Source organism: Panthera tigris, chromosome A2 (genome assembly GCF_018350195.1).
Source record: "Panthera tigris isolate Pti1 chromosome A2, P.tigris_Pti1_mat1.1, whole genome shotgun sequence".
NCBI classification, from domain to species: Eukaryota; Metazoa; Chordata; class Mammalia; order Carnivora; family Felidae; genus Panthera; species Panthera tigris.
Genome location: NC_056661.1, coordinates 98,421,067 through 98,448,093, shown reverse-complemented (window position 1 = coordinate 98,448,093; position 27,027 = coordinate 98,421,067). Strand labels below are relative to the sequence as shown.

The following is a 27,027-nucleotide window of genomic DNA, read 5'->3' as shown; positions in this document are numbered from 1 at the left end:
CAAAATTAAATTCAAAGTATTTTTATTCAAAGTATTTGGTTTAACTCTAACTCAGAGTTAAACAATTGACAAAATTAAATTCAAAGTATTTTATTCAATTTCTCTATCATCTCTTTACTCTTTCATTGAAAAACTCTTGGCTACCGGCAACATTCATGGAATTACCTATTTGCAATATGTAGGTTACATTCAAAACTATTAATAACACCAGTATTGCTGCTAACAGATATTGAATGAAGTTTAAGATTCTTTTCAGCTCTGTTTGTGCATAGAATGTGTCTCACTAATTACTTACAGTAGAAAGACTGTATTCTAAAGTTATTTGAAACAATTCATTCCTCTGTGTGGGTTGGCCACCAACTAGATATATGGTTAGGTTCATTCGTTTCAGTTTGTCTTCAATTTTTAGGGATTGCTTTTTTTCTTTTAGAGTTAATTTAATTTTTGAATATGTAAAACATGTTTCCCAAGTCACAGCTGTATTGACAAAAGCAAGGTATACTCAGAAATCTGACTTAAGATGTCTGCCTCCTTCACCCTATCTCCTCTCTTCCGTTAGAAGAGATAACATCAGATCCTATGGGTTGAGGGCTCAGTCTCACAAGACCACCTCCCTCTGGTTTCACTTTGGATACCAGTTGCAAAGTCCAAGTTGTTAACTGATCACCCATAAATCAGAGGTTCTTATGACCCCCACCTTGAGTTTGGTAATTAGCTAGAGTGTCTCCCAGAACTCTGGAAAACGATTTGCTGTTTACCAGGTTTTTATAAAAGGATATGATAAAAGGGGCACCTGGGTTGCTCCGTTAGTTAAGCGCCTGCCTCGATTTCAGCTCAAGGCATATTTCACAGTTCGTGAGTTCGAGCACCATGTCAGGCTCCATGCTGAGGTACGGAGCCTGTTAGGGATTCTCTCTCACTTTCTCCCTTTCCCTCTCTCTCTGTCCCTCCCCTGATCACTCTGTCTCTGTCTGTCTCTCAAAATAAATAAACTTAAAAAAATTTTAAAACAAATTAAAAAATGGGATATGATAAAGGATGCAGATGGCCATCTAGATGGAAGAGATGCATAGGCATGGTATGGGGCAGTGGATATGGAGATTCCATGCCCTCCCCCAGAGCTGCCACATGTTCACCAATCTGGAAGCTCTCTGAGCCCTTTTGGGATTTTTATGGAGGCTTCACCCATTTCTAGCACCTCTGTCCTCTCTAGAGAATGGGGGATGAGCTGAAAATTCCAAGCTGTCATCACGGCTTGCTTTTTTCGGTGACCAGCCCCTATTCAGGAACCCACCCAGAGTCATCTTACTAGAACAAACACACTGCTGTCACCCAGGAAGTCCCAAGGGGGTTAGGAGCTCTGTGCCAGGAACAAGGGGCAGGGATCTGTCTCTCTATTTTTTCTGTTCTATCACAGATCTGCATAACAAAATCCAGTGATAATATTCCTCTTCAGGTTAACATATTTTCTCCCTCACACCTTCTGGAAATACTGCTTTCGGGACACCCATCCCATTCTCTTGCCTCCCTGATTATTCTTTCTGAGCCCTGTTTTCAGATACTTCCTCATCTCCCATTCTCAGAGCTCAGTCCTTGGGACTTCTTGTTTCTTCTCACACTTCTTGGTGATCTCATTTCCCTTATCTCATGGTTCTAAATAGTCCATAACTTTTGCTTTTATATCTGTAGCCCTCTCTTCCCGGTTGAACTCCACAGTCCTCTCTGTTCAGCTGCTTCCTTGAGATTTCCATTTGCATGTTTAGTAGGACTTTGGTGGAAACCTCAAGTGTCCTAAACTGGATTCCCGGTTCTTTTCTCCAAAAGCATTCTTCCTTTCTTATTTGCTCTCTCAGGACGTTCTATCTCACAGTTGCTCAGGTCCCAAACCCTGGAGACATCCTTGCTTCCTCCTTTTCCTCTCACACTTCACATTTAGTCTTTCGTCAGATCTACTTGGCTTTACCCTCAAAATATGGTAAAACTCCTTCTCTCCAATTTCTTAGCATGGTGACTAATATCAGCTGTTTCTCAGGTTTCACGATACCAATATAGACAGTACGAAAAAGGAAGGTGCCAGAAAGTTGACCAAGAAAGCCAAAGACCTAGTAGAAGTGTGGGGCAAGTCCAAAAAATGAGAGAAGGTCCAAAGGCAAACTCCAAGACAAGCTCAATTGCTTTGTCTTATTTCCTTAAAGGCAGAGGAGACAAATTATAACAAGTGTCCGACTCCAAGTTCATAACTGCTATGGTCCTCTCTGGAGGGCTGATGATTTGAGGCTCCCTGACCGGAGCATCCCTTGAGGGGAGGTGCTTAGTAGAAGACGCATCTGGTAGGTTGCTAACAAAGAGCCCATGTAACCCGCACTGGGAAAGATAGTGATGCACCAGCTGCTGGTGAAGATGCGTAAAAGCTGCAGCAGGGAAGCAAAGGTACATACCACTGAAGTTCAGCTTCACTTTTCTCTTTTCTTCAAGCTCATGTAAGTGTAAATTTTCAAAAAGAAAACTGTATTACATGAGCACCAAAAAGAGAAAAAAAAGAGAGAAAAAACTAAAACTCTTCATTAACTCACTCCATAGTGATTCTGTGCAACTGGTGAATGGCATGTGGCCCCCAGTTGGCTAGTTCTTTAGATTGATTGCTAGTGAATAATCGAGCTCCCAGTGTGACCCTGCATTTCACATGAGTTAGGTTTTTGTTTTTTTTTTTAATTCCATTTGTAGCATTGTGGCAGACAGTTACAGGATATCCAGAATGTGACCATTTCTTTCCTTCTGTGCTGCTAGTATCATCGTCTGAGGCAAGATCATCTCTCACTCAGATTATTGTCATAGCCTCTTAACAGATCTCCCTGCTTCTAGATTTCCTTCAGTCTGTTCAGCACAGAAACCAGAGTGATCCCGTTCATACCTAAGTTGGATCATGGCACTCTCTGGCTCTCCATTTCACTCAGAGCAAAAGCCCGAGTCCTTACTGTGGCCAGTGAGGCCTAGCAGTGGCCACTTTCCTTCCCTTCCCTCCTACTTCATCTGCTTCTGTTCTTCCTCCTAATACTTTGTCCCAACCCCTTTATTGATCTTGATGCGCCTTGAGCACATCATGATTAGTCTCACCTCAGGGCCTTTGCACTTTTTCTTCCCTCAGGAAGCTCACTCATTTCCTTTAGGTCTTTGCTCTGATAACACTTCCTTAGGGAGGTTTTTCCCTGCGCATACTATTTTAAGTTGTACCCCCACCATGCCTTTTCCTTCATAAGGATTTTATTTATTGTTTTATTATCTCCCTCTCCACCTTCTGGCACACACTTGCCTGTAAGCTCCAGGAAGGTGGGGATATTTATATTTGTCTGTTTTGTTCACTGCTGACTCTGCAGATCATAGGACAGTGGGTTGGCCCATGGTAGCACTCCATCAATATGTTTTGAATGACTCTGAATGGATTGGACACATAAAGTGCCATGAGTGTATGACATATTAGTATTGAGATGATGAGGTGATGAGATTCTCAGGTTCTCTTTTTGGTTCCGTATTGAAATTCAGCATGTTAAAATCCCTGGTTGTCCTTTTTCTCCTAGGAACACTAACATTTTATGCAGGCTGTCTCTGTAACAGGTGCTGAAATTTTTAGCAAATCTTTTATCTTCTCCTGTCTTCACTTTTATCTTCTCTAAATAGGCTGGTGCCACCATAGTCTGGGGTCATTCTAGTTTTTGTAAAATTGCTCTGAGGAATTCTTTGTATCGAGAAAACCACTCATAGGATTAGGTTCGTGATCCTTTTTAGACTCCTACCCTGCCCTTCAGCACCTTGTGAAGGCCTCAGTGTTCACTGCCTGCTGTCCCCTCTGGTCCATTCAGCTCTGTCCCCTGCCCTTCTCCGTGTTTATGGTCTGGTGAGTTCAGACCTTCTGCAGTAGAGTTAAAGAAATGTAGTCCTGTGTTACCTCTTAATGCATTTTAATTCACATTATCCTTCTGGTTATTGATGTAGAATATAATTTTTAAATTCACTAAGGGTGTTGCATTTCCATGGGAGAAAACCCTTTTTGAAAGTATCTGAGGAATGTGTAATTCATATCGAAACCCTCTTTCTATGCCTTTTATGATGTCCTGACCAGTGCTTGCTTTCTTCTTACAGTTTTTGTTTTTTTGTGTGTTTTTTTGAAGTCAGGAAGTAAAACAGTCACCAGCTTACTGAAGGAAAAAGCATTAAAGCGCTGATGTTGCTTTTCCACAATTAGCAATAATTATAGCCAGAAAAAGCAAAAGCGCCTCAAAAGTCTTATAGCTTAATTTGCTTTTGCAAAAATATAAAGTACTCCCAACAGTTTCTAATTTTGATTACTCTTTACAATCGCTATTCTGTGTTGTAATTGTCTGCTTTTAAAAAAGCTTGGTATTGTGAGGAGACCTTTAGAAATAGGACTTGTTAATGAATACAGAGATAGTGTGGAATAGGATGGGGCAACCTGATGGGCAGAAAATTTTTCCTTTCTTACCTGTTTTCAACATTTATATAGGTTCTTCCAGAGAATAAAATAAAATGTAAACCTATGTAGACCAGGCTCAAGCAGTTATAATAAATGCTTTTGGTTCTTTTCATGAGAATCTACATTTGTGGGTGGCCTGTGTTAGCAGGTGAATTCATTATATTTTGTTCGTGTTTATTTGTGTAGCAAAATACAATTAAATATGAAAAATTTCTTTTTTCTTTTCTAGACCTTTACCAGTTCTTAGGCAAGCAAATTTTGTTCATGTAGTAGAATTTTAATTAATCTTTACTGGGGATAAGGATGGAAATAGCATTTTGTATATTGTGGATTTGGGGTAAAATCCAGAAACATCACTTCAACTGTTAGGAGCAGAAATCAATTTTTGTTTCAATTCTCAGTAACATTTCTGAAGTGATCAGGCTACTTTTTGCAGTAATGGCAGTTTATACAATTTAGTTTTAATTTAAAAATTTTATTTGAAACCCTAGAGTGTCTTAGATAATCATTAAGAACATAAATTCTCATAGAGGCTTCAGTGATGTGACTGAATCTCTGCTGATCCCAGTATATCCTTGGAAATGTTCGACTTAAAGATTGATTGGGGCTATCAATTTGTTTCTCATGATTTACCTCATTTTAGAGCAGAGTGCTAAAACGAAAATGGAATATACATTTAATATCAAATATATATATATATATACATATATATATATTTGATGAGCACCATTTGGAGCTCATTTGGTGCTCATATATTATTTGATATAATATCATATGTGTGTGTGTGTGTGTGTGTGTGTGTGTGTGTGTGTGTGTGTGTTTTCTGACCACATCTCAGCCTGTGGACTGAACATGGTGATTAAGATTTTATTCAAGCAGCTACATGAATATTCGTGGAATAGTGGAAGGGGAAGCTTGGTACCTGAGGCTAAGTCATTGCATTTTGTGTGGCCATTTCTTCCTTGTTGTGGATTAGAAAACAGATGTGGGAGGGAGAAAAAAAAGATCTCAGCTCATCATCCTAGTTGTATCTGGGATCTCCATCCCCATTACCAAGAACTCTTTTGTTCTTGGCAGAGCTTTCTTTTTAGGTACTCTTAGGTTGACCTGACAGCTTTGCAGCTCACTCCTGAGCCTTGAACACTCTTGATCTCCACCCTGGTCGGTCTTGAACCCCATCCCCTACTTCCTTTCCAGGCCTTTGAAGCCTGCCTTCCTCCTATACTGGGAAAGGTGAGAAAGTATATCGGAGATGGCTGTGCCCTTTGATGACTTGTTTCCATTTTGTGCATGCCCTTTAAAATTAACATTGAATATTTGGAGGCCCTTTGTAATGCAGGTGATAGAGGACAAACTGTAATTGCTTTTTGACTGAAATTTTAGACTTACATAGAATTACCGCATGCCTCAGAAAAATCAGAAGTCTGCTGTTTTGGAACGGAAAGGTGTGTGGGGAAGTTCTAAGTGTGGAGACTGTGTTTGTAAAGCAAGCGCATTGTTTTGCTTTTTTTTTAATGTTTATTTTTGAGAGAGAGAGCATGTGTGAGTGGCAGGTGGGGGGGCGATGAGGGGTGCAGAGGATCTGTAGTGGGCTCTGTGCTGACAGTAGAGAGCCCAGTGTAGGGCTCGAACTCACCAGTTGTGAGATCATGACCTGAGCCAAAGTTGGACACTTAATCGACTGAGGCACCCAGGCGCCCCGCACATTGTGTTTCTTAGACATGGGTGTTTGTGTGGAGTGGCATAGGATGGAGGGCTGATGCAAATTATTGGGGATGGTGGCTACTCTTGATGGAAGCCGTTGGCTCTGAAAAACTCTGTATAAACTGCATATTGCCATATCCGAGCTATGGAACACATTAGTAACTTTTCAATATTTAAGATATTTTAGGTAATGCATAATGTCTCCCATACTTTCTATTTATTGCTACATGCCTTGATTTTTAAGTACCTTATCCTCTAAATTAATGGTGGGGTGTCTTCTCCCCACCTTGTCAGAAAACAGTAAAAGTCTTATGATCTGAGATGCAAGTGCTGGAATTATTTTGCAACTTTGAGTAAATTTAAAGTAAACTTTGAGTAAAAAACCCAATCCTTCTTTGCTTACATTGAATATTATAAGAAGTGTTATCCCTGAAACTTGGTCTGAATTCTCCTATGTTATCAGAAATTTCTGCAAATTCAATTTGGAATCAACACGTGGGCATTGTTTTTTTCTTTTTCGTCATCTTAAATACAGAAAATCATAATCTATTTTAAGCTTCTTATAAATGATGGAGCACTTGTTTACATGGGTAAAATGACTCTATCTAAGTAGTGTATTGAAGTTCATGTTAATGTTTGCTATTTAATGACACCTAATGATATTCAATGAAGGGTTATGCTAAACCGAAGAGAAAATGTGTTACCCAGGCAACTGCCTCAGGCACACTAAAGATGCAGGCATATGGCTCTATAGTTCACATTATTTCAGCATCTTTAAGCATAAAGAGCCACACATGTAATTGACTGTGAAAAATTACTGCTCAGTTACTGTATTGTACGGTCATAATAGAAGTAAATGAATACGTCATTGTTGTTGGAACAAGTCTGTTGGGAATCACTTGTAGACTCTACTATTTAAGAAGCAAAAATACAATAAGAAGAAAATAGCTGGTTTAATTAACATGTAAAATTGGGTTAATTTGAATTCAGCTGGCACAGCAAATATTAATGTTGGCTTTTTTGTGTGTGTGATATTTGGGCTCAAGCCTGTGTACTTTATTTCTTCTTGCCCACAGCATGAATAATTTTATTTCTTAAAATATGATAAAGGCTATTTCAGTCACTTAATTTTTGCTTTGCCAAACGCTTATGTCATCACATCGAAGAAGGTTTTCGTGTGTATCCATAATGTAAGACTTACAGTTGAAGGGAAAAAAAAGTTAAAATACTTCTTAGTAATCGATAATGTTCCCTGAAAAGGAACAGTAAAACTTAATTTCATGTGTTTTGTAAAAATTTAGTTTACTGCTTATTTTTGATTTTTTTTTTAATAGATGAACCAGGAATTGTCGTTGGCAGACGCAAGAAAGTAGCACATTTGCTCTTGTCACTTCCCGTGTGTCTGTGCTTAGGTGCTTATTTGTTTTCAGACATCACTGTAATCATCATTACCTGGCTTCAAAGATGCAGAAGAGTACACTGAGAGAGGCGTTGTGTCCCAATTAAAAAATCATTTAACTCAGTCGATATTTGGTGTTTTCAAATGCTATATAAGCAGAGAAACACCCATAGTTAATATGGGCATCTGCTAAAAGCGTTCATGAGAAAATTCTGTTCTTCAGTCTGTCTTCCGGGCTTTTTAAGTACTCACACAATGTCTTGAGTGGAAGGTACCTTTTGTGCTTTTCAGCTCTGAACCAAAGGAACAATCAAACTGAAGACTCAAGTCAGATAAGTAAAGGGTTCCACAGTGTGTGCTCTACTGGAAGCGTTTAAACCACCTGGTTACTCCGTGGCAACCAAACAACTAACCTGCTGCTTTATGCAGAGTGATAGCCAGTGTGTATAGCGGTCACTTAAAAAATGCTAGTGGGGGGCGCCTGGGTGGCGCAGTCGGTTAAGCGTCCGACTTCAGCCAGGTCACGATCTCGCGGTCCGTGAGTTCGAGCCCCGCGTCAGGCTCTGGGCTGATGGCTCGGAGCCTGGAGCCTGTTTCCGATTCTGTGTCTCCTCTCTCTCTGACCCTCCCCCGTTCATGCTCTGTCTCTCTCTGTCCCAAAAATAAATAAAAAAAAAACGTTGAAAAAAAAAATTTAAAAAAAAAAAAAAAAAATGCTAGTGAACAAATTTGGTGCCCACTCGCATTTCAGGTCCTGATTTCTTACCTAAAGCTTATATCCCCATTGTCCTTCTTCATTTAGCATGTTAATGAAGTTGAAGCCTTCTCATCCAGCCTTAGAAGAACAAAGGAAGATCTAGGAAATATAAATATATTTTCAATCTATTTTGCTTACCTAAGTGAATTTTCCATTGTGGTTTAAAACTACTTCCCCCCTCCCTTTAAAAAAATTTTTTTTTAATGTTTATTGATTTTTGAGACAGAGGCAGAGCATGAGTGGGGGAGGGGTAGAGGGAGAGAGAGAGAGACACAGAATCCGAAGGAGCCTCCAGGCTCTGAGCTGTCATCACAGAGCCCGACGCGGGGCTCAAACTCACGGACCACGAGATCATGACCTGAGCCAAAGTCTGACGCTCAACCAACTGAGCCACCCAGGTGCCCTCTCCCTTTTTTTCTTTTAAACGAGTGGTCTTTCTATTCCCTTTTAATTCTTTTCCTCCTTTAAGGCAACCTCCAATTTAAAATGACTTGTTTATGGTTTTTTTTTAAACTTAATACACTTATCCTTTTAAAAGAAATACGAATCTTTGGGTAGATCTCAAAATGCTGTATACCCCATGATGTAATTAAGATACAGGATATTTATGCTGTGCACATTATTAAATTCTGTCAATATTGGTTATTAGACAAAATGGAAGCAATGTCATATAAGATAGCTTTTTAGGTCCCCCCCGCCCCAATGCTTATTAGCATTTAAGAATGAACAGGATATTTGTCTAGAGCCTTACAAGGATAGAGAACATGATTTGTCTCTGGGGGCATTCTTTTCCTTGATCCAGTACTACTCTTGTGGGCATTGGCCGTGATCAGAACTTTTTTATGACTCAAGGTTTAAAAGGTTGGAGAGGTGACAGGACATGACATATTCTCCTGAGGTCATTGGGGAGTGAATAGTAGTATTTAACAAAGAGGAGAAGAAGGAATGGGGTATAGAATGTGTATAGGTGAGAGACATTTTTGAGTGTGTAGTTCAGTGAACTATTAACAAAAAGTAGAATGGGGGTGAGTCATACCTGTTAAATATGTTTGATCCCTCTGATAAGGAAGGAGATGTTGGAGGTATAAGAATGCCCTCTATAAGTCCCAGTAGTTGGCACAGGCAGCTTTGGGTAGCCCAGCGCTGTTTGGAGTGAACTGCAAGGCGTGGACAGACAGGTAGATCTGGAAGTATGGGCTTATCACTTACTGAGTCAAGGTCACAATTACGAGGGAGGGCCTATGATATTTATCTACGTTTGGCAATATAGAGGCAGTGATCTATGCAGAGGTGATATTTATAGGCTAAACTTGTGATAACAATACAGTAAGGTTGCTAATAAAATCTTTAATAGGTTTTCAAAGCCAGGCAGTAGCATGCTTGTTTGAACAATATTCAGTCTGCCAGATTTCATTGGAGCCAATGAATTTAAATAGCCCCTTGGCAAATGCTGCAGTGAGGTTTGAACCCAAGTGCATGTAGAGCTGAGGAGCCCAGCTGGCCTCTGGACACATATACTCCTGGCAATGCCAAGGCCAGTGCTGGAAGAAAATGGGATAGTAGACTGAAATGCATTGGATAGATCCTCCCTCATAGATCAGGAGAGGAGATCTGCTCCAACTTGTCCAGCAAGATCATTCAGCCACTTAGGCAAAGGAAGAAGTAGAACTTGGGCCTTTTTCCACTTTACTACTGATGATTTTAGGACGTAAAATCCATCATCTGCCTAACTAGGAGTTTTCATATCCTCTGTAACTACAGGGCCTCAGAGTTTGTGCCTCTGGTTGCCATAATCTCTGCATCCACAGGCCACTGGGCTTCCGGGGTGGGGAGGGGGGTGGGAGGGGGGTGGGGGTGGTGGTGCCTGATTTGCCCCTGGGCTTTATAAGTTGTGTGCTGTGACTTCTTGGACAGAGCCTGGATTTGAACCTTTTCCATTCTGTTCTCTCACCTGCTAAGCTTTAGGCCTAGCCTGCTGCAGCCACTGGGGACTGGGCTCACTTCTTCTCCCTGCAATCCGTGTTCCTCAGTATCCTGAGTGTTCTTTCCATGCAGTCCCATCACTGCTGGGCATAAAGCCCTCCAACAGTGGCTGTCCCCCATGCATGCTTGCATTGAAATCCACATAGCCTCGTATGCTTAACGCACTCCCTCATCCCCGTCTCCCTTCAGCTTCCCTTCTCCCCTGTCTCCAGCCCTCTGGTGGTTCCCTGCCCCATGGGTCTTGCCAAGGTTGGCCTGTCTTAGGGCTAGCCTCTCACCGAGGTTCTTCTGTCCCAAATACTCTTGCTCCATATCTTCCCAGTGCTTTCTCCTCATCATTGAGACTTACTGCCATCTCCCAAGAGGCATTTGCCGGCCACATAGGCAGACAGCCCATGTCCCATCCATATCATTCTCAAGCTTGGCTATACTTGGGAAGGTTGAAAAAAAAAAAAAAATGACTGCTCAGGTCCCTCCTAAGACCAATTAAATAGGCTCTCTGGGGCTGAGAAGCACTGCTTTAAAGCATTTCTTTTATCTTCTACACAGAGGTTAGCTGATTATGAATCATCTTATTTTTACGTATGTATATTTGTGCTCATTGCCTGCCTTCTCCACTACAGTGGAAATCCTTGAGATGTGGATTCTGTCCATCTTCTTCATTTTCATGGTGTCCTTAGTGCCTAGGGGCTTGCCTGGTATATAGAAGGTGCAGGGAACATATTTGCTTGGTGGCCTGAACAATGTATATTTGCAAGGCATTTGGGAGGGAGATAAGGAGGTGGAAAACCCCCAAAGCTATTAAAGATGTTAAAATGATAGAGGCCAAAACTCTTTTGCTCAACTGGAGATCTCAGGAAAGCCGAGTTCTGTGTTTGTTTCCCCCCCCCCCCTCGACATTCTCAGATACTTGAACCTGGGTGGTCTGGTGGTTGGGACCCAGTTTTTGGGAGTTCGATTTTACTTTTATCTCTGCCATTAATCCTGGACAATCGTTTGGCTTCTGTTGTAACACACGGAAGACGGTTATAAGGAGAAGTTATTTTTGTGAAGCACTCTTGTGGTTAGGAACCTTAAGTAAAAGTGGTAATTGGATTTTGATATGGTGCATTGTCTACATCCAAACTTCCTGAAAGCTGAACAGATCAGATCCTTATGTGCAGTTGCTTAAATTTTCCTAGCCACAGAGTTGGCCTGGAGGTGGGAGCCAGGCAGGAGATGAAAGGGACCGCATGGGGCATAAGCTGCTGCTGAGCGAGAATAAGCAACAGCAGGAGGAAGAGAGAAACTGGGTTGTCCACCTCAGATGGCCAGTTAGTGTGACTCTTTCCATCATTTGTTTCTTTTTTCAGTACCCCCCTCCAAACACCCCCGTCCCTTATTCAGGCCTTCTGCCACTACCTAAGTTTATTAAATCCTTGATGTTTGGTTCCATATAAATTTTAATTTTTCTCTTATTACAAAAGTAATTCAGTATGTGTATTACTGAAAAGAGTAGAAAATATGGGCAAGCAAAAAGAGAAAAACCCTAAATTTCTAATATTTTAACTACCTAGAGAGAACCACTGTTAATACTTCGGCATACATCCTTCACACTTTTGTGTATGTGTATAAAGTATTATTTTTGTCCATTTTTAACAAAATGGGATTGTTTTTTAGATACATTTGTATAACCAATTTTTTACCTAATGTGAATTTGTGTATGTAGCAATTATAGTGGTTGGATAGTATTCTATATATGGATGTTCCTTTATGTAATCAATCACATATTTTTGCATATTGAGGTTGTTTTCACTTTTTGCACTGTCAACAATGCCACTTGGACATCCCTGTACATAAGTTTGTACACCTTCATTTGTGGGGTCAAAGAGTGTGGGCGTTTTTAAGACTGTTGCTGTGTTGTCAGATTGCCCTGTCCTGATGGTGTGGCACCATATACTCGCATGCCCTAGTTGTAAGGAGCCCTTCCTTCCCTTTAGGTCTTCATGGTTCTTCCCTGGGTTCAACCAACATGTCTCCCCAACTGCACACTCTTCTCCTTCCAGCACTGCCAGATTATGGTTTGAAGCACAAAGTCATGTTACTAAGCACCACTGCACCTGCCCTTACCCCAGTGACCTTGCACTTCTAGTGGCTCTTCCCTCCAGCCCTCCTTCCTTGGTTCCTGGCTTGCCATCTGCCCCCTGGGCCGTCAGTTCTTGGGGGGCAGGGGGTGCACTTTTCCCCCGTGTATTCCCAGTACTAGCCTCTGCTCAGCACATAGAGGAGGCACTGATGCCTCATTGCATTTGCCAGCCTGTCCTTCTCCCACCTCCCATCTCTCCTCTAGCCCGTCTTACATCTCCTGTAAGACCAAAGGTACATGTCCACTTGGTCATATCTTCCCTCTGATGTCACGTGATTTTACTGACATTCTCCATCACTTTCCTCTCAGTGTGATAATAATCTCTCCTTCCTCTGAATTGCTAAGTAATTTATCTTTGCTTCTGTTACTTGCCACTTTTCCCCATAATATCATGGTATTCTCTATATTTTAAGTGTCTTCAGGCTGAGAGCTATTCCTTGCAAAGCTGAGAGGAGGAGACCTAAAGTTATGCCACTGTAAGGACACTCAGGCATCATTTTGGTACGTGTCCTTCTAGTATCTTTCTGTGTGTATAGTTGTGTCGTCTTACACAGCCCTAAGCACAGTGTACTGATGCAGTCTACTCTTAATCCCTCTTCTCCTTGGCTCTGTATTTGGTTGTAGTATGTGGTGTTTGGGCTACTTTACCTGGACTTTCAAGGAGTTGTAAAGTTGCTGCTGTTAAAAATGGCTTTAGAGTAAAGAGAATGATGGCTCTAGTGGTTTGAACACAAAACGACTTACTTAAAAAAATCTCTGGAGCCAGGAAATGGAGTAGAAACCTACTCCTCCCTCATCTGAGTGGTTGTAGGCCTGTGAAAAAAGTGACTTGTGGGTTTGCTTCTCTTCACTGACCCACGTCGCACTATCAGTTGCTGCAGGTGAACACTGGTGTCAGACACTGTCCCACGGACACAGTCATGGAACCACGGTCATCAAAGTTGTGTGATTTATTTTTGAGGGCATCTGGTGTTGTCAGAGAAGTTTTGGGTGGAAAAGGAACCAAGTGAGCTCACCAGCCAGGTCTGAACTTGATTAAGCTTGTATTCTTTGTTGTAATTTACACTAATACCCATTAAATCTGTAAAGCAAGACCGAAGTACTGTTTATATGAAATATGTGTGTGCATGTGTGTGTGTGTTTAAATAGCATGCTGCAAATGAATATATAGTACTATGTAATTATTCTGATAGCCTTCTAGTCAGATTACCTTGAAAATCCAAAATGATCTTGCTGAACGGTAAGACATTATGATTTCATGGTTCATCTGTATACCTCCTACATAGATGTGTAATACTTGTATCTAACAGGATTACCAAATTACATACCTTTTTGGTATCTGTAACATGCCTAAAATACCAGAGTATTCATTGGCCAGATATGGTTATGAAACCACATTGACACTGCCAGACAAGGATTTGTTCACCCACATAGATAATGTTCAGGTTTCTCAAACCATTTAGAGAGAGGAAAGATGCTCTTTTTATTGTATTTAAGCCTTTCTTTCTTCAGACCATTAAATTAAAAAAAAAAAAAAAAAGTGCCTCTTTTCTGGAGAACACACTGCTCAATTCGTTTTTAATTAACCTAACGTCTGTGCAAGGATAATTGAGCAAATAGGATTGTTTTCTGCCTTGACAAACTGCCAGCAAGTTAAACTGGGGAGCACTGTGGCTGTGTGGTTGTTGATACCTGCTCGGAGGAGCCCTGGGGTTGGAGTGGCGGTGAGAAGCAAGTAGCCCAGAGACACCTTCCCCTCTCTGCTGCGGCCGCGTCGTAGAGGATGCTGAGTGTGCCTCCGGATGGAGATGCTTCTGGACAGTTTCATTCACAGCCTTAAGTAGCCTTTGTTTAAAACCTCCCAGATCTGTGTTTCCAATCTTGGCCCCTGTGTTGGTTCTCTAGGGCTGCTGTAACAAAGTACCACAAATGAGATGACTTAAAACACAGTAGTACATTTACTGTGTCACAGTTCTGAGGCTGGGATCCAGGGTGTCAGCAAGCGTGGTTTCTTGCCAGGGCCGTGAGGGAGCATCTAGCTGTTGCACGCCTATCCCCTAGCGTCTAATGGTTTGTTGGAAATCTCTGGTATTCCTTGGTTTGTAGAAGCATCTGCTCACTGCCCCTTTATCTTCACATGTTGTTTTTCCTGTGTGCGTGTCTGTGTCCACATCTCCCTTTTTTATGTGGATTTGTCATACTGACTAGGTGCCCACCCTCTTCCAGTATGAGCTCATCTTCGCTCATTGCATTTGCAACAACCCTACGTCCAAGCAAAGGCATATTCTGAGGTTCGGGGGGTTAGGACTTCATCATTAATTTTGAGTGGTGGGGTTCAACTCCTGTCAGCTCCTGTCCCGAGTTTCACACCGGTCCTTTTGGTTTCCTGCTGGACACCATGTTCAGTGTCCCACTGGTACCTCAAATGCAACATGGTCAGATTTGGTCTTACTGGCTCACAGTCCCTTCTCTCTTTTTCATTTTTTTCTCTTCTTCTTTACCTTTGGTGGTGGTATCATCGTCTCACTCAGTTATCCAGGTTGGAGGTCTTGGGAGTAGCTAGACCTCTTCCCTGGCCCTCAGCCTCCAACATCCAGTCACCACGAAGTTTTGTCATTTCTGCCTCAACTGCGTTTCTCTAGCCTTTCCTCTCTTTTCAGTCTTGGTATGGTAGCTCTGGCTTACACCCCTGCTGTCCCCAGCTCGTAGGCTGTCTCCCTGCATCTCGTCTTTGTCCTCTGTGAAATTCATCTTCCACACCAATTCCTTTTCTGTGATATGAACTTGGTATTTATTAACTCCCAAAGCCTTCAGTGACTTCTCACTGTTTACAAAAAAGTCAAGATTTTGTAAGGTGGCCTTTAAGGTCCTGCTCAGGTGGCCAGCGTTACAGCTCAAGCCACTCTTCACTCCTCACGACCTGTTAGATGCAAGGTCGGCAACACGTGCAGCCTTCCCTTAACCACAGTACACCTCATTTCTTGTCACCTCTGTTCTCTGCTCCGCTCTATTCCTCAGTGTGGAACCACCTCTCTCTGCCCTTCACTCTTCTCTCCACTTTCCCCTACCAGCTGGAATTCTGTCTCAGTCATATGGAGACCAGGACGCCTGCTGTTTAGGCCCAAATGCCGCAAGTGCTTCACCGTCACACAGTCATTAACTTCTGGTTTCCTCAAAAGTAACATAAGGAGGTTGAAGTAGATGATCTCTAAGATCTTCTCAACTTCAAAATTTCTTCTTTAGGGGCACCTGGGTGGCTCGGTCGGTTAAGCATCTGTCCGACTCTTGATCTTCGCTCAGGTCATGATCACACGGTTTGTGGGTTTGAGCCCTGCCTCAGGCTCCGTGCTGACAGCGTGGAGCCTGCTTGGGATTCTCTCTCTCCCTCTCTCTCTGCCCCTCCCTGTGCGCTCTCTCTCTCTCTCTTTCTCAAAAACAAACACACATTTAAAATCTCTTCTTGAAAGGCCACACTTCCATGAGGTGTTTCCCAGTTTTGTAGCAGAATGGATTGCTCCTCCTTTTATGCCCCTAACACTTTATTTCTTCTTTTACCCTTGACCCTCAGCTTGTGCATTCTGGTGGGTATATGTGCACATGACTGCCTTGCCCTCGCCTAGTAGGTTGTGAGCTCCTTGAGGCCCAACTCCAGCCTTGCTTGCACATAGATTCTCAGTGAGACAGACTGAATGGTAGAGAAGGTGTTCTGGGCATGCATTCCTCTGTAACACCTGCTGTTCCCCAATGTTTCCGTGCATTCAGAAGGTTGTGTTTTGGGTGGTGAATGACAGCGATAGTATATTGAACACTCCATAGGATTTTCCTTTCTTTGTGACATTATTACAATCAGGTGACATTCTGGGAAACAGCTAACTTTGTTACATGTACTTTGTACAAAAATGTGTTCTCCCTATGAGATGTTTAGAAGTAATTGTTTTGAGAAACATAGGAAAATGCTTCCGTTTTCTTCCTCCCTCTATATCCTCCAGAAACTTGGACTATTTCAGTGTATCATTGGAATATTTGGACAATTAAAATACAAAATAGTGACAAAGAACATTTCTGGAAACGCTTTTGTTGGTGCATGTACTCCTTGGAAGGCACAGCATCTGTGACTTGTCATGTTGTTCCAAACAACCAGATTTGATTGTGTCATGACCTTGCTTAAAGACTTTCTTTCTTTTCTTTTCTTTTTTTTAATGTTTACTTATTTTTGAGAGATAGAGACAGAGCATGAGCGGGGAAGGGGTAGAGAGAGGGAGACACATAATCTGAAGCAGGCTTCAGGCTCTGAGCTGTCAGCACATAGCCCAACGTGGGACTCAAACTCACGGACCGCATGATCATGACCTGGGCCAAAGTTGGACACTTAACCGACTGAGCCACCCAGGCAGCCCATCAAAGACTTTCAATAACTGCTTGCTTCCTAGAGAAGAAAAACCAGGCCCTTCTTTTGTTTTCATGCCCATCTCTGGCCTGACACTTATAATCTCATTTCACCATCTTTTCTTTCATGTGCTCTGCAGTTCCTTGCCATTTTCCTGGTACACGCCCTAGCTTTCTTGCATCTGCTTTTCTGTAAGCATCCCCCAACGGAGTGCCTGCCCTTCTGTGCCCATTACTATACACCTGAATTTCACTCATTTTTCAAGGCCCAGCTTATATTCCATTTTTGCTACAAAGCTTTTTTTTTGCTTTCCTGCCGCAATTCTGTTATCATATTGGTCCCTGTCTTAGGTTGGTCTTCCCTTTATACTATTTCTAGATCTAGACTAGTGTTATGTGCCTTAGACTAGAAGTTCCTTGGTATCACATTTCATATCCGTTTGTATTCCATCACCCCTATTATCCCTAGTTGAATCCACATGCGGTCAGTAGGTATCGACAATAAATGAATCTTTGTGAACCATTTTTACATGGTGTATAAAGGTATCAATGAATGACAAAGCTGTGCTGTTTTGCTGCTACACAGTCACATCTTAATCTAAAATAAGCTTTAATTCTAGAGTCCAATGATTTGCCTGAAAACAGAAATGCTATGTTGTTGGCTACTACAGTTTACATTTGAAATTATAATTCAAACCTGTCATGTTCTTTAGATTCTGTACATTGTTATTTCAGTCCACTGTATATGAAAGGAAATGCTGAGTGTTTATAAATGTTTAGGTTTGAATTTAATTTTTTGACAGTGACATTTAATTTTTTTCCTCAGTGTGTATTTGTGTATGCTTTTATTTTCTGCAAGCTACTGATTTTATGCTTTGTGCTTGTTTTATGTTGCAGATTAATATCCTTTCAAGAATTCGTAGCATTTGAATCTGTCCTGTGTGCCCCGGATGCTTTGTTCATGGTGGCTTTTCAGCTATTTGACAAAGCTGGCAAAGGAGAAGTTACTTTTGGTAAGGGGTGTGAGTGTGTGTGCACCGAAGTAAGTGCACACTTGAGTGAGCATTTCTTTGCCCCCACGAATGAAGTGTACGGAAAGGCTTTTAAGAAGTTCAGCACATCCCATTGAGCAAAGATATCTCCACAATTTGGTGCTCCAGTTCAGGTCTCGTTCTTCTTGGGGAAAAAAGGGGGTTCTGGCTCAGTTTTGATACTCTGGTTTAGTTTTCAGGCGAGGGAGAGTGCATCTGACTTTTTCACAGGGTCGTAGACTGCGCAAACGCGGCAGGACTTCTGTCGGTTCTCTTCGTGATCCGTGGTTCTTCCCACCCGCACGATGAAGGCAGTCATAAACTGCCCTTGAACAGAAGGTACCGTGCACCCAGTCCTTGGAGTGCTGACCTCAGCTCCACGGGGTAGCGTGAGTGCAGAGCCCTGCACAGGACGACAGCTGAGGGTAGTATGCACAGAGCAGTGTTCTTTTGAGCGGTGCATACCCCCTTAGTCGGGTTGGTGGTGGTGGCTGTGCTGCCCCCTTCTTTATTTTGAAAAGCCAGGACCAAACTCACTGGGATCGGCTGCAGAGCTGCAGAAGACCCAGAAGTCTTTTAAGTATTAGGAGAAAGGAAGTGGCAGCACAGTGGTAGGTTCCTTATGAAAAATAAACTGCTTACTGCAGTTTTTAAAAAGTGCAAAAATAAACTTTTTACACCAAAGATAGAGTTGACAGAAAGTACCACATCTTCCTTGGACCATGTAGGATCCAGCATATGGTGTTTGTGCCTGCGAACCTGCTGTAGATGGCCCTGCATCTGGGGAAGGGCCCTGTAGGGCTTATGGAGTGGTCATTCAGGGGTCGAGATAGCTCATGTGCCTATTTGAAATGTCTTTTTTCGGGGCGCCTGGGTGGCTCAGTCGGTTAAGCGTCCGACTTCAGCTCAGGTCACGATCTCGCGGTCTGTGAGTTCGAGCCCCGCATCGGGCTCTGGGCTGATGGCTCAGAGCCTGGAGCCTGCTTTCGATTCTGTGTCTCCCTCTTTCTCTGCCCCTCCCCTGTTCATGCTCTGTCTCTCTCTGTCTCAAAAATAAATAAATGTTAAAAAAAAAATGAAATGTCTTTTTTCATAGTTTCTAATCCATTTAGACTTCTTGGGCTTGTCTTACTTGACAGATTGTCTTACTTGATGGGAGAAATGCACAGATGGGAGGAAAATACAGATGGTATAGTAGAGTACCATCTATTTCAGAATGGTTCAGGAATTGGAGAGACTCACCTACTTCTAGCTCTGCCTCTTTCGTCTCTGAGCAGGTTAATTATCCTCTCAGGTCTTCATTTTCCTTATCAGAAATGAACATAATAACTACATAACATATAGATAAGACAGCATAATAGACTTATTCTAGAAGCCTTCCCCTTCGACACCCTTTTTTCCACGTTCCTTTGACATGACAGTTATTTACAACTAGATCAGCTAGCTTTGCAAGCGCAAAGGCAAAACATGGTTTTGTTTCATGCGATCCAGAAGCTCAGATGCTTTTCATTAGCACTTCGTGAGGATGATTTCATATTTAAAAATACCTAGAATAATTTTAGTTTTTTTTCCCCATCACCTGATTCTTCTTAGTGGCACTGTAACCACAGCTTTTCAGTGGAACCCCAATAAAACATGTCCCCATCGAAACTTTCAAGTAGTTAATGAGTCGCTAGCTCACGGTGGTGTTGATTTACCCAATGGAAACCAGTTGGATGAAAGTGTTACGATAGCGTTTCCTGGGAATGAACCGAGGAACGCCTGTACCTTTGAGTGAGTTGAGCACCAGCGTTCACCCTTTCTGTAGCATGTCTGGAGGGAGAAGTGTGAGAGAGCCGGGATAGAGATGAGGGCACTGAGAAATGGACTGTAGATGCTTTCCTTCCATCATGAGCATGAAGCAGGAAGGGCTCTTGGCACCAGCCACACCACTGGCCTGGCAGAGGAAAGAGGACACTGTCCCCAGTACAGGGAGGGATGTGTGTTAGTGTGAGCAGAAGAAAAGAAAGGGTGAAGAAGCAAGAGGCAGGAGAGAGGGTCATCTATGAGGTGTAACAAGAAGAGTGGCCTGAGATTCTGTTTACGCTTCCTCCTAGCAGTTTGTTGATGGGTTTCAACTTCCTGAGCCTTATTTTACTCATCTATAAGATCAGGGTAATAATAATTTGCTTTACCAGGACTATGTGAAGATGAAAATATATACTGCATGTAAAAGTGCTGTCTGGGGAACAAAGGCCTCTATAAAAATACTACTGAAAGAAAAAACTTGAAGAGAGCAAAGGAGGATTTTCTTTTTCTTTTTTTTTTCTTTTCTTTCTTTTTCTTTTCCTTTTTTTTTTTTTTTTTTTTTTTTTTTTTGGTGGTTGGGGGGCAAGCCCTGCACTTTTAACTTGCAGCGTAACCACTGGCCAATTAGCCAGTAATTTTCTTACTATCTGTTCTGTCCCATCTCTGAAGGCATAAGAGATTGAAATAAGAAATCATGGCTTCGAGGAACTACAAGTCTGATTACATCAGTTGCATGTAACTTGTAGAAGAATGTGTGGCTTCTCTCCCAGTACCCCGCCCTCCACAGGCAGTTTGTTCTAGAGCCTCCCTATCTCACAAAACATATACAGGATATGTGCTATATCCATTTATGATGAGCTGATGGGGCCCTTGCCCAGTGTGTGTCAGCAGCAGCGGGGGGGGAGGTCATACAATGTAGCCTGGGCCTTTCTGAGCGATTCATCCCTATTTGGGATTAAACTAAAAGGGTTATTCATACTACAAAGAAGATCCCCAAATGACCATCAGCTTGCAAAATAATAGCTGACTTTCAACATTTTTTCAGAAAGTAGAGAAGCATCATCCAGGAGAGGTGGGTGCTGTGTATAATAGGGTTTTAACCCAGTAAACTGACAAAATCATATGGGGGACATGGGAGCCTAAGGAGTGTTTTGACATCAGGTATCTTTAGAAGAAGCTAGCAATAAGTATGTTTTCCAAGAAACTCATAATGGGGTTGAAGAAATTTTTTTAAAAAGTAGAGTTGGGCAGAAAAGAGGACTGACTTAATCTTGGTCTCATAAACCCCCAGAATTAAGAGAATCCCAATCTGTGAACTGGTGTCTCTCTGTGTGATGCTGTTTGAGGTCTGTGCAGTAACACTCCTATGTCTGGTTGCATCCTTAGCTCCTTGTAAACCCTTCACCCAAGAATGGCCCTTTTGTGTTTCAGAAGGTTGCCTGGGTGTGTGTCTTTGGGAGGGGTAAGCCTGAAGAGGTGAGAGAGGAAGGGCTCTTTTTTTCTTTTTTTTTTTTTTAACCTCCCAGATTGGCTCAGTCAGGTGGGGTCATGAGGGAAGCACTGTTTCACAGGATACAGAGGTTCATCTGGGGCCTTCCCTTGGCCCTGTAGGCCAGGCAGGAGAGTGGCCTCAGTTCCCCATGTTTCCTGGCCTTGCATTTCATCCAGAGGAGAGCAGTAACACTCTTCATCTGTACACATAGTGGGTTTCCACGTGAGGGCTTATTGGAAGCCAGGCTTCCATGACTAAGCTCAATAGGCACCAGTGTTTGTCAATAAGTCAGCAGTATTCATGCTCCCACTAATGCTGATTCTGGTACACACCAAACAAAAATCAGGTGGTGTGAGGGGCAGATAATCAAGTGTCACATTTCAGTGAAGGCTTGCCCCACTTTCTTGAGGCCTCATTTATGTTTAGCATATTTTCATGTCTAGATTAGTCCCTGTGTTTGCTACAATGAAAAGATCCTGATTAGGCCAATTTTGTTCCTTTGGTATCTAATTCATTATGTTCACCTGTTTCATTTGAGGGAAAGTATATCTCCAATATTTTGTTCTTACCATATTTTCTTACTTTGATACCTGATATTTTTAAATGCATTCTGAAATGTCAACAGATGTGTAACATGGGTAACAGGATTTCAGCATAAGAAAAAAATTCTACTTAACAGTTTGCAGTTCTGTATGTGTAGAAAAAAAACATTTTGTTCTATTTTTTTTTTTTTTTGCATTTGTGGGCTATTTTATATATGATGGTGATTTTTTTACTTTTAATCTTTAAAGTATACTGTATATAAGCATAGCATCCGTACAGATGAATGCACAAATCATAAGTGTACATCTTGATGAATTTTTTCACAGTGTGTATAGTTGCTCTGTCATCATCCAGATGAGAAAGAATAGTGCTAGCACTCCCTGGGCCCCTTCCCAGCTATTGTCCCCCAGGCCCAGTGGTCACAGCTGACATCTACCGCCATCAGTTGGGTTTGCTTGTTTTTAAACTTGACAAAAATGGAAAGATACAGAATATACTGTTCATCCTGACTTCTTTTACTCAAATAATATTTGTGAGATTCAGCCATGTTTGTGTGTATTTTTACTTTGTTGTTTTTCTTTGTTGTATGTATAGTATTCCTCTGTAGGATTCTTTCCTAATTTGCTTATTCATTTTGCCATTGGTAGACGTTTTCACACTTCCAGTTTTGGCAGCTGCAAATAATGTACTTTGAACATTATTTTATACATCTTTGGGATGTGAGTGTGGCGAGCATTTCTAGGAGTAGAATTTCTGGGTCATAGAAAATGTGTTTATTTGACTCCCATAGATACTGCCAAACAGTTTTCCAGAGTGTTTGTGCTAGTTTACATTCACACTGTCAGTGTGTAAGAGTTCTCTTTATTCTATGTCTTGGCTAACACTTGGTATTACTAGTCATTTTTATTTTAGTGATACTTCACCATGTGGCTTTAATTTGCATTTTTCGGATTATTACTGGGTTGTGCAACGTTTAGAAAAGATTTACTCGCCTTTCGGGCATCCTCTTTAGTGGTGTTGTGTTTGTCTGGTAGAGAGTGTTCACAGGTTGTGTATCTTACAGATAACTTCACTCTCAGACTTGTACTTCCACTCACTTAATAGAGCCCCAAGGAATAGAAATTGTTGATTTTAATGTAGTTAAATGATCAGCATTTTCTGGTACAGATACTGCTTTCTGTATCCTGTTTAAGAAATCTTTGCTTACCACAAGGTCATGAAGATAGTATCTCCTATGTTATCTTCCAGAAGTGTTTTCGTTCTCCTTTCAGATTTATATTTTTACTCTTTCTAGAATGTGTTTGGGTTTTTTTGTTTACTTTTGCGTGTAGTGGGGGTCACTCCCCAGCACCCCCCCCCCCCGCCCCGGATATCTAGTTTCCCAGCACCATTTATTGAAATGATTGCTCTCTTATTGCCCTACAGTGATACAGTGTGATAAATCATTCCTCTGAACTCTGTTCTTCTGTAATTGTCTTTCTGCAGCATCCTATACTTTCTTAATTACTACAGATTTGTAATAAGTCTTGATTTCAGATGAATCCTCCAACTTTATTTTTTAAGATTATCATGGCTGTTTTTGGTCTTTTGAATTATTAAAACAATTTTAGAAAAAGTAGTTTTCACAAAAATCCTGCTGAGATTTTGAATGCTGTTGCATCGAATGTTTGTAGTATGTTTATGTATATCTATATGTGTATAAAATTTTGACTACCTTAAGGTTTCTTTGAAGTATTTAAATAAAAGCTTATTTAGTAATAAATGTTAGTCTGCCTGTTGCACTGCATTTGGAAAATGTAAGTTGGCGAAGACACAAATTTTGAAAGGGACAGTATATATCTGTGATTCATCATCTAAAGATGCTAGTGGATGTCTGCCATTTTGTAGATGGGTCTGTTGCCAGTAGGAATCCATGCTAAACCTTTCAGAAGGAAGGAACAGGACCTATATTTTACCTCTGAACTAAAAAGTAAGCATAGTTTTTAAAAAAATACATAAATATTAGTCGATTTATATTATGTTAACACATTGAATATAACAAATGGAACGGAACTTCAGAATACTCAGAATTTGAACATCACTGATACTGTCAAATTTTGACTAATGTAGTGGGAGAGGGGATGTACAAAAGAGAGTAAATCATGGTGGCAAGCAAGCAGGATAGGAAGAGGAAAGAGGAAATGGTATTTCTTGATGGTCTTAGTCATTTAACCAAAGTAAAGAAATAATAAATAAAGTCACATTATATTAATCCTAAATCTCTATACCATTATATAAGGAGATATTCATAAAAACTTCAATTTGTAATATTTAAGGCCTTACCTCTTTAAAATATACATTTTTTGAGTATCAACGTGATTTCCTTTTTTTTTTTTTTTTTTTTTTGAGCATTGCTTTTATGCTAGATCAGGGACAATAGACTTCTTCTGTAAAGGACTAGAGAGTAAATATTTTAAAGCTTTGTGGGCCTTAGGGTCTCTGTCACAACTAGTCAACTCTGTTGACTATTCCCATGGACAGTGTGTAAATGAATGAGTATGGCTATCTTCCAATAAAACTTTACTTATCAAAACAGTTGGTGGACTAGTGGAACATAAGTTTTCTTACCGGTCCACCAGAGTATTAACAGGAACATATACAAGTTGATGATGTTAATACTAGGGATTAAGACACTTAATGGGTATGTTCTGATGATATTTGGGTGATTACAATGATTTATGAAACCAAGAAGTTCTCCTCTGTACACAATATGGTTTGGTTGTCTTTGTTGAGAAAGTGGCTTTTGGGGCACCTGGGTGGCTAAGTCGGTTAAGCGTCCAACTTCGGCTCAGGTCATGATCTCACAGTTTGTGAGTTCGAGCCCTGCGTCAGGCTCTGTGCTGACAGCTCAGAGCCTGGAGCCTGCTTCGGGTTCTGTGTCTCGCTCGCTCTCTCTGCCTCTCCCCTGCTCACACTCTGTCTCTCTCTGTCTCAAAAATAAATAAAACATTAAAAAAAAAAAAAGACTGAGAAAGTGACTTTTGAGCACAAATTTGAAAGAGGTAGGGGAATTGATCATATAGATACAGGGATGGAGGAAGGGGAGAGATTGTCCTAGACTAAAAGAATGGCTGTCGTCCAGGTTCAAAGACTGGACTGTAGTTGGCACATTTGAGGAACTACAAGGAGGACTTGTGTGAGTCAGAGAGAGCCTCATAGGAAAGGAGCTCAGAGAAGTAACAGATCAGATGAAGTAGTAAGGCTCTTCCGATCAAGGTTAGGGCTTGGACCTTGATGGTAAGTGAACTGGGAAACCATCATAGGATTTTTTTTTCTTTTTTTTTTTTTTTTTTTTAGCAGAGAAATGATATGAGCAGGTTTATGTTTTAACAGGATCACTTTGGCTGCTCCTTTGAGAATAGAGCATGGAAGGGACAGAGTAGAAAGAGAAGGATCAGTTAGAAAGCTATTGTAGTAATCCAGGTGAATGATCATGGTGGCTTGGACCTGAGGGAGGTGAGGGGTATTTTGAAGAGAAAATCAACAGAGTTCTCTGATGGATTGGATGTGGGCTGTGAAAGAAAGAGAGGAGGCAAGAATGATTCCAAAGTCTTTGGCCAGTTGGAAGGGTGGAGTTATCAACCAAGATGGGAAGGGCTGCAGGCTGGGGGTGGGAGGAGAACAGGAGCTAACTTTTGGATGTGGTAGTTTGATGCCTAACAGATATGTAAATGAGGATGTCAAATAGGCACTTAAATTGAGTGTGGAATTTGGGAGATAGAAATTTGGTAGTTACCAGCAAATAGTGCTTGAAGGCATTTAAGTGGATGAGAGAAAAGAATTAGTAAAGCGGGATATCTCTCAAATCTGACTATAAGAGTGGAGATACAGAAATGACAAGATTAAAAAATCTTCCTATGAGAGCTTACATTTTAGGGAGAAGGTGAACAAATATATGGTGATCTGTAACGTAAAGCAATCTAAGTGGGTAGGAGAGATAGATGCTATCTGAGCTGCCCTAGAGCAACAGTGTCTGAACACTGAGGTGACATGTGGGCTGTGGATGCCAGGATCTTGGAGCTGTGGAGGTCTGGAGGTGATGTTCACATGGAAGGTGCTGTGACAGTCTAGGCAGGAGATAATGGAGTCCTGGACTGGACTTGTACCTCTGGACCCACCAGGGTCATTCATGAGAATCAATCAATCGTATGTGACTTGGCTGTGGGGGAAAAGGAGGTCAAAGAAAAGGAGGGAGGACCCAATGGTAGCTGCTGAGCTTGTTCTGCTCTAGAGATATATGGTGTTACATAATCTCTTTAGAGAAGGAAAGTACCTGTCATTTTTATCTTTAAGTTTATTGATCACTTATTACATACTTGCCTCTGGTCTGAATGCTTTCTATGTAATTTGTTACTTAATCCTCACAACCTAGGAGGTTTATACTATATAATTCTCATTTTTCTGATGAGGAAATGGCCTTGGGTTTTTTTGGTTTTTTGTTTTTTGTTTTAATTTTTATTTTAGAGAGAGAGACAGAGCACAAGCGGTGGAGGGCAGAGAGTGAGGGAGACAGAAGCAGGCTCCAGGCTCTGAGCTGTCAGCACAGCGACCAACGCGGGGCTCAAACCTATGAACCGTGAGATCATGACCCGAGTCGAAGTGTAACCAACTGAGCCACCCAGGTACTCCTCCTTGGGAAGTTTAAGTAACTTGTCCACAGTCATGGAGTTGCCAGGGTAGCAGCCTGGTGACAGCCAAGTGTTTGTTGTTGACCATGTCCTGCTGCCTCCCTCTGGTGGTGGTTGTGCTCTGTGAGGCGGGCTGCCTTCTTAGTGAAGGTAGGTGCCAACTGATCGGTAGTGGTTTCAGTCTATATCAGACATGAGGGGGATTTAATAATTTTTCATGAAGTAAAGAATAATAAGCAAATGCATTAGTAAGGAGTTTGTTTCTATGACTGCAGTGGAAAGTAATGATAAGGAAGAATGTACCCGGATTAGAGTTCTTGGTATATATAGAAAGTTGCCCTGGTGACACACATGTCCACGTAATTTGTTGCCGTGCATTTGATATAGTCTCTACCCAGGAAGCTTTATCTTTTGACATGACCAGAATTCTAAGTACAGGGGGAGTCCTGGAGTGGTGGGAGGTAGGGAAGTGGTCCACGGGTGGAGGATGTTAGAGGAAGCCTTTGATTGAAATACGCAACGTAAGAGCTATGGGTGCCATTTGATGGAGTGCCCATCACAGGCCCCTGGGCAGGAGTTTTTATTTAATAGGAGAGGCAGTTGGGAGTCCCACAGGGTCTTCAGAGGACAGGGACCAGATCCAAATGATCCTTGGAAAAGGTA

At 41.6% G+C, this 27,027-nt stretch overlaps 1 protein-coding gene across 3 annotated transcripts in view; it reads left to right on the top strand.

The window, feature by feature from the left end:
• Positions 1–27,027, top strand: part of SLC25A13 (solute carrier family 25 member 13) — a 184,268-nt gene that overhangs the window by 52,584 nt on the left and 104,657 nt on the right. For 2 of the 3 annotated variants that reach the window (XM_042966782.1, XM_042966774.1), the window contains exon 4: positions 17,741–17,856. The exons of the other annotated variant lie outside the window; for it this stretch is intronic. In XM_042966782.1, coding sequence (XP_042822716.1) covers positions 17,741–17,856 — 116 coding nt within the window. The remainder of the gene's footprint in view (positions 1–17,740; positions 17,857–27,027) is intronic. 3 annotated transcript variants of the gene reach the window in all.